The 7,338-nt window shown below is 44.8% G+C and overlaps 1 protein-coding gene across 1 annotated transcript in view; it reads right to left on the reverse strand.

The window, feature by feature from the left end:
* Positions 1–1,099: 1,099 nt before the first annotated feature.
* The window catches only part of vwc2 (von Willebrand factor C domain containing 2), a gene marked incomplete at its 3' end in the record, with an annotated part of 16,110 nt that continues 9,871 nt past the window's right edge, over positions 1,100–7,338 (reverse strand). Inside the window, 2 exon segments of the mRNA XM_014019890.1 lie at positions 1,100–1,229; positions 4,002–4,696. Coding sequence (XP_013875344.1) covers positions 1,100–1,229; positions 4,002–4,595 — 724 coding nt within the window.

The following is a 7,338-nucleotide window of genomic DNA, read 5'->3' on the forward strand; positions in this document are numbered from 1 at the left end:
CCTCTGACCGCAACTGAGTCCTCTGACCGCAACTGAGTCCCCTGACCGCAACTGTGTCCTCTGACCGCAAATGAGTCCCCTGACCGCAACTGAGTCCCCTGACCACAACTGAGTCCCCTGACCACAACTGAGTCCCCTGACCTTAATTGAGTCCCCTGATCAGAACTAGGTCATCTGACCACAACTGAATCTTTTATTCTTTATGGTCTTTCAGTTCACAGACAAAATATTTTCGATCTTTTTCTTTTTTTGACTTTACTTTTACTCTAAAATCCTCTAAACACCAATGTCCTTCATGCTAAAAACAAACTGTGATTCTGTTTTCTAAAGTAGATAAAGTCCTTTTGAGCTTTAAAATGAAATGAGATTAATTGAGTCAGTAGGTGGATGATGTATGAATCACATTCTGTAAATAAAAGCTTTAAAAGTTCTAACAAGCAGCACTTCTGTCATCCTCTGAGCTTACGAGGCGTTTTTATGTGGAGCAAGTTGTTTTGTTTGTTTGTTCCTGTTTGTATCAAACAGCGAGCGGAGCTCCAAGACGATCCGTATCAGAAGTTCTGATTCTTTTTGCTGAAGGAAGCAGCGCCGCTGACGCTGCCACATCGCATTATGCTCACACCGACAAAACAAGGGGACATAATCTGGGACAAGCTGTCGAGAATCATCTGAAACCACTTCAGCTAATCGGGTCTGAGATGCAGGATTCCTCTGATGGGTCGAAGCTTTTTAATAATGAAACCAAGAGAAAAAAATAATAAAGAAGGCGTTATAAACATAACTAAAAGTGTCCACAGCCAAGATTGGGAAGCATTCTTTAAATTCTCCCTGCAGTTGTTAAAACAGGCCACCTGAACACGGCTCACAGGAGCAGGATCACGGCTCATTAAAGCCATTTTTTGTTGGGTCCTGTTTTAAACKAAATGTAAGCTGATGTGTGAGGCTCAGGCTGCAGCAGCGTTGTGTCCGTGTCAGCACAATGAATGCTGCTGCCTCTGCCCTCATTACTTCAGCCGAAGGCCCCCCGGAGCCAAAAACAGATCCGATGGTCGGCCCAGACCGCCGGGACACGTGTGGTCCTGAAAACACTGCCACTCACCGCTCTTACAGATGGGACAGCACTGGTCCGGCTCGTACTCCGGGTCCACGCACTCCGTCTGAGGACAGGCCGCCACGGAACACAGAACCTCCCCGCTGGGCTCGCAGCGGCACTTCTCACATGGAGACACCTGCAGAGCGGGAAACGGGTTCATGGCTTCATTCAAATGGAACCGAGTCATTATCTTACCTGCTGCAGATCAGTTTGGAGAGTTTAGTTCTGACTGAYAGGATGAAAAACAAAGCGGGCCGCCTCGGCTCGCTTCGAACCCACCCTGACAGCCTCTACGTTTATTTATTCTGCTGGAGTACTTCAAACATAAATACCATCAATTTTACAAGTACTCGTACAAAATACCCCAATACTGTGAACTGATACCAATACGAGCATCGATACTGATATCAATGCTCTATTGAAAGTCTTATAATTTCTACGGGGTTCAAAGTGTAAAATAAAATGTTAATAAATGTCACAAACACATTTTCCTTTTTTATCTCACTTTGAGTGTAAAATCCAAGTTAAAAAAAATCCACTAACTTTTTATTGTTATTTAGCTCACTGTTCTTACATTTGTCTAAATGTGAAATTTAAATCATAAATGTTAAAGTTTACATTTAAAAATTTCGGAATGGAACGCAGCCTTTGCTGTTGGTGCACAGCTATTGTTGTGACATCATCATCCTGTGACAAAAGCAAATGCTAACACTGCTTTAGCTGTAGCAGCAGTGTTAGCAATGTTAATAGCATTAGCAACATTAGTAGCATTAGCTAAATTAACAATGTTAGTACTGTTAACAGAGGTAGCATCTTTAGTAGCATTAGCAATGTTAGTAGCTTTGACAGCATTATCACCATTAGCAGCATTAGCATTGTTAGCAGCATTAGCAAAATTAACATTAGCATTGTTCTTTAGCAACATTAGCAATGTTAGTAGCTTTGACAGCATTAGCACCATTAGCAGTTTTAGCAGTATACACATTGTTGGCAGCATTAGCAACATTAGCATTTGTCGCAGGATGATGAGGTCACAACAAAAGCCACACACTAATGGCAAAGGCTGTGTTCCATTCTGAAATACTTAAATGTTAATTTCAACTTTTAGCCACAATATTTATTTCTTTCTTTTACATTTAGTTTTAGGATTTAACATTTAATAAAAAATATATCTAAATGTAATAACAGTGAACTAAATAATAAAATGTGTTAGAGACATTTTGGTTTAACAAGCAGAAAGAAACTCTTGTTTGTGTTTATTTTAAAATGTTGCAGCGGTGTCTATCATCAGAAGAAGAGCCACCTTGTTCTAAATACATGTGTTTTTTTAAGTTCTAACTCAGTAAGTACTTGTATTAGTGAGTACTCAAACTGAAGTACTTGTATCAGGACACTCCCAGATGTGAAGATAAACAGATTAAAATCAGTTTTTAGTTTTTTMTTCACATGAGGTCACTGAGAGCTGCAGAGACAAACTTCATGTCAGATTGTCTCAAACATCTGTTAAATGTATCTCCGTCTGTCTTTGTTTCTGACTCCCCGCTCTGCTGCATTGATTGTTTTGCACACGTTAAGTGTGTCTGTAAGGACCGCACACATGCAGCCACACAATGCACAGCCCGCCTCTGGATTGTTTAGCAGAGGGCACATTTAGAGCCACAAAGCAGCTCCTATAGGGAAGTCTCCGCTCTCTGAATTGTATCGTCAATGAGCACCTCATCTTAGAGAGGGGCTGAGCTGAGAATTGAACCAACGCCATTCAATCAGGAGATAAGAGGAAATCAATAGGAGCGAGGAAACAAAAAAAAAAAAAGATGCTTCCAATTTTCTCCGTATATGAGCATTTCTGCAAATAGAACAAAGAGTGGGGAAAAGAGCGCACAGTTGGATTTACATTCAGCAGTTTCACTCCTCCAGAGGTTGTTCTGCACAAAGCCGAAGCTCCGCTCCCCTCTGGGAAGAATGGACGGAGGTAGCACTTAGCACAATGCCCCAGAATGTAGCAATCAGGCGTAACAACCTACCTGTTGTTTCATTTCCAGTCRCACGCAGCTCCGAGGCTCTGGCTTTAAATTCAGCCTCGACCCTCAGCTGAAACACTTCTCACGTTACAAAAAGAAGCAATTTGAGGTTAAACTCTTTGCCTCATAAACAAAACACTAAAATACTGAAGGATCAGTTCTTAATGAAGTCTGATTTCACCTTACATGTTTTATTTCCTGCATCCATTCAGACTCGTTCTTTAGCTGCTGTTTATGGAGGATCGACACTGATAGGATCAGAAATAAAAGCAGAATTTTATGAAAGGACCAATAAATAAATAAATACACTTAAATGCACCAATTAAATTTAAAAAAGGAGAACTTTACCTCATGTTTTATCGTTTAATTGACCTTCATATTTATATTTCCAGCTTAGTTCCAATAAATTATCATTATACTCTCTTACAAAAGTTGATTTCTTTTCAACTTTCATCATCTGCAATACAAATGTTTTCCTCTTATTTGACTGATAGGTGTCAGGTTGTGAAACATGGAAGCTCTGTGTCCGGGTCTCTCTGCCCTGTTCTGTGGGAGTTCCACAGGGTAGCATACTGGGCCCATTGCTTTTCCTATTATACATAAATGACCTTCCAAAAATATTGAAATATTCAAATATTTTAATGTATGCTGATGATACTGTTCTTTTTTTGTCTGATTTCAATAGATTTCATTGATAGATTTGCCTCAGTTTAGATTCAAGTTTAATGTTTAGTTTAAAATAAAGACACGAGTGTTTTCTTTCTTATCTTTGTTTCAAACTAAAGTTTGKCAGCAGCTCAGTAGATCTGCACATGGATCCTGCTCCTTCCTGTCTGTTGACCAGTAGGAGAGGCTCTGACTGGACCGGCTGCAGAGGACACACTGACCTTGAACTCCTCCAGCGAGGCGTAGCTCCTCCCTCTGAACTCGCAGTAGTTCTTCTCCTCCCTGCAGAGCGGGCAGCACTGGCTGGTGTCTACCCTGATGCAGCGGGGGTGGACCCGGGGGCACTCAGGTTTGGYGCACAGGGGCCCCTCGTCCGTGCAGAGGCAGGGGCAGGCGGAGGGGCCGGGGGTGAACTGCTCGCCGATGGCGAAGACGAAGCCGCTCTCGTCCATGCAGCCTTTGCCTCGGTAGTCGGGGTAGGCGTACTCGTCGATGGCGTCCAGCGACAGGGACACGTCGCTGGTCGGACCCTCGTCCGGCAGGACGTCCTGCTCGCTCAGGGAGGGGAGGGGCTTCCTGTCTTTGGCTCCTTGGTTCAGGGGACCGAGGTCTGGCCTGCCCAGACCAGGGGCAGTCCTGTTCCTGTCCTCGGGGGTCTGCTTATGTTGCTGCCTGTCCCCCCGGGCTTGGGTCAGCACCCGCTCTAGGCGGTCCCTGCTGACCGGCGAGGTCGCCACGGGGTTACACAGAACGCCGCTCAGCGGGACCGCCAGGAAGAAGAGCACCTCCGCTGTCATGGCAACACAGCGCAGCATCTCTTCCCACCACCAGCGAGGTGGGAAAACACCTCTGCTCACATAACACGCCAAGAACACGCCTGGAACACGCCTCACACATCAGGCCGCAGCCGCTCCATCTGCAGGGACACAACGACACCAAGACGAGTCTTTTTTTTTTACACTGCAGCAGAAAGAAGAACTGAATGTCAGTTTCTTAATTTCTTCATCATCAGTGACTTTTTTAAGWAGAAAAAGAAAGAGAAGAAAAAAGTGAAATGTAATGGGAAAGAGTGAAAGACAGATTAGAAGATATGTGAAATAAATATCGAGAAGACACGAGACAACACACTCGACATCTTTAGCTACATACCTACAGAAACACAGATAACAAAAACACAGCAACACAAAAAATAATTCATGTATATAATAATAATGATTATGACCTTGCTGAAAGGTATACATATACTGTGTATATATAAGCATGTCCATACCTACATTCATTCACACACACACACATATATATATACACACAGTATGTACCCCACCAATGGCCAAGTGTACACCAAAAAGCCCCAGAGAAGCCATAGCGAATAAACTGGTGCGTGATCACTGACAGCAATAGGGTGAATCTCACTGTCCGAAGTGTTGGTTAGTAATGAACTGCTGACTAAGAAATAATCCAGACGAGAATAAGAATGGTGGACATGTGAGAAGAAGGTATTTGTTGCTGTTAGTGTGAAGAGAACACCATGCATCGCAAAGTCCATAATCTCTCATAYACTGTTTAMCTATATTTATCGGTTGTCAACTGTGCTGAGTTCCTGCTGTATTTTTTCAGGACATGAGTCTGACCACTTCCTGTCTCAGGTCTGTCTCAGATCTGTCTCAGGTCGGTCTCAGGTCGGTCTCAGGTCAGTCTGAGGTCAGTCTCAGGTTAGTCTCAGGTCTGTCTCAGGTTAGTCTCATGTCTGTCTCAGGTTAGTCTCATGCCTGTCTCAGGTCAGTCTCAGGTCTGTCTCATGTCTGTCTCAGGTCAGTCTCAGGTCTGTCTCAGGTCAGTCTCAGGTCAGTCTCATGTCAGTCTCAGGTTAGCCTCATGTCAGTCTCAGGTCAGTCTCATGTCTGTCTCAGGTCAGTCTTGGGTCAGTCTCATGTCAGTCTCGGGTCAGTCTCAAGTTAGTCTCGGGTCTGTCTCAGGTTAGTCTCAGGTCAGTCTCAGGTCTGTCTCAGGTCAGTCTCGGGTCTGTCTCAGGTCAGTCTCGGGTCTGTCTCAGGTCAGTCACCGTTCTGTCTCAGGTCAGTCTCAGGTCTGTCTCAGGTCAGTCTAAGATCTGTCTCATGTCTGTCTCAGGTCTGTCTCATGTCTGTCTCAGATGTGTCTCAGGTCAGTCTCATGTCTGTCTCAGGTCAGTCTCAGGTTAGTCTCATGTCTGTCTCAGGTCAGTCTCATGTCTGTCTCAGGTCAGTCTCGGGTCTGTCTCAGGTCAGTCTCGGGTCTGTCTCAGGTCAGTCTCATGTCTGTCTCAGGTTAGTTTCAGGTCTGTCTCATGTCTGTCTCAGGTCAGTCTCGGGTCAGTCTCATGTCTGTCTCAGATTAGTCTCATGTCTGTTTCAGGTCAGTCTAAGATCTGTCTCAGGTCAATCTCAGGTCTGTCTCAGGTCAGTCTCAGGTCTGTCTAAGATCTGTCTCAGGTCTGCCTCTGGTCAGTCTCATGTCTGTCTCAGGTTAGTCTCAGGTCAGTCTCAGGTCTATCTCATGTCTGTCTCAGGTCAGTCTCGGGTCTGTCTAAGGTCAGTCTCATGTCAGTCTCATGTCTGTCTCATGTCTGTCTCAGATCAGTCTAAGATCTGTCTCAGGTCAATCTCAGGTCTGTCTCAGGTCGGTCTCAGGTCTGTCTAAGATCTGTCTCAGGTCTGTCTCAGGTCAATCTCAGATCTGTCTCAGGTCTGTCTCAGGTCAACCTCAGATCTGTCTAAGATCTGTCTCAGGTCAGTCTCAGGTCAATCTCAGATCTGTCTCAGGTCAGTCTCAGGTCAATCTCAGATCTGTCTAAGATCTGTCTCAGGTCTGCCTCTGGTCTGTCTCATGTCTGTCTCAGGTCAATGTCATATCTGTCTCAGGTCAGTCTCAGGTCTGTCTCAGGTCCGTCTCCGTCAGCCTGCTCAGGAAGCTGAGAGGAGTACGATCCTGGAGCCTAGAGGAGCTGAGTCAGCAGGAGGAGCAGTGACCGCAGTCTGATCAGGAAGGAAACAACTCAAATCTGCTTTTATCAAATGAACCCAGGCCGGAAGTAATGAAGAGAATAATTACAGTCAACTTTCAAAATAAAAGCTCGTCTGCTGCATCTTCACTCAGAAGAAAATGACTTTTTGCTCCAAACTCAAATGATTCGAGGTCAACAAAAGTCTGAAGAGTCCTCAGATCAGCTGCAGAACCTGAATGTTTTTGTTTTCTCCTCCTGAACTTGATTCACTGCAGAGTTTTAAAATTCAAATGCTGCGTTTGCTGGTCTACTTTATTTGTTCCTGCTTCACAGAGCGGCGCTGCCGGAGCCCGGCTCACCGGAGCTGAGCTCACCAGAACCCAGATCACCGTAACTACTTCTTCATATGGACCTGGTTTTAACAGGTCTCTGGTCTCACATGGACCCAGGTCTCTGTTGAAGGTCTGCACCTGTAGAGAGACGAGCTCGTTATAATCGTGATCTCGAGTTTGTGTCGGGATGACTCTCAGCTACAGTACTACCAGGCTAAACTTTAGCTGGTTCTCTGCTAGATA

Source organism: Austrofundulus limnaeus, unplaced genomic scaffold, assembly GCF_001266775.1.
Source record: "Austrofundulus limnaeus strain Quisiro unplaced genomic scaffold, Austrofundulus_limnaeus-1.0 Scaffold235, whole genome shotgun sequence".
Lineage (NCBI taxonomy): Eukaryota > Metazoa > Chordata > Actinopteri > Cyprinodontiformes > Rivulidae > Austrofundulus > Austrofundulus limnaeus.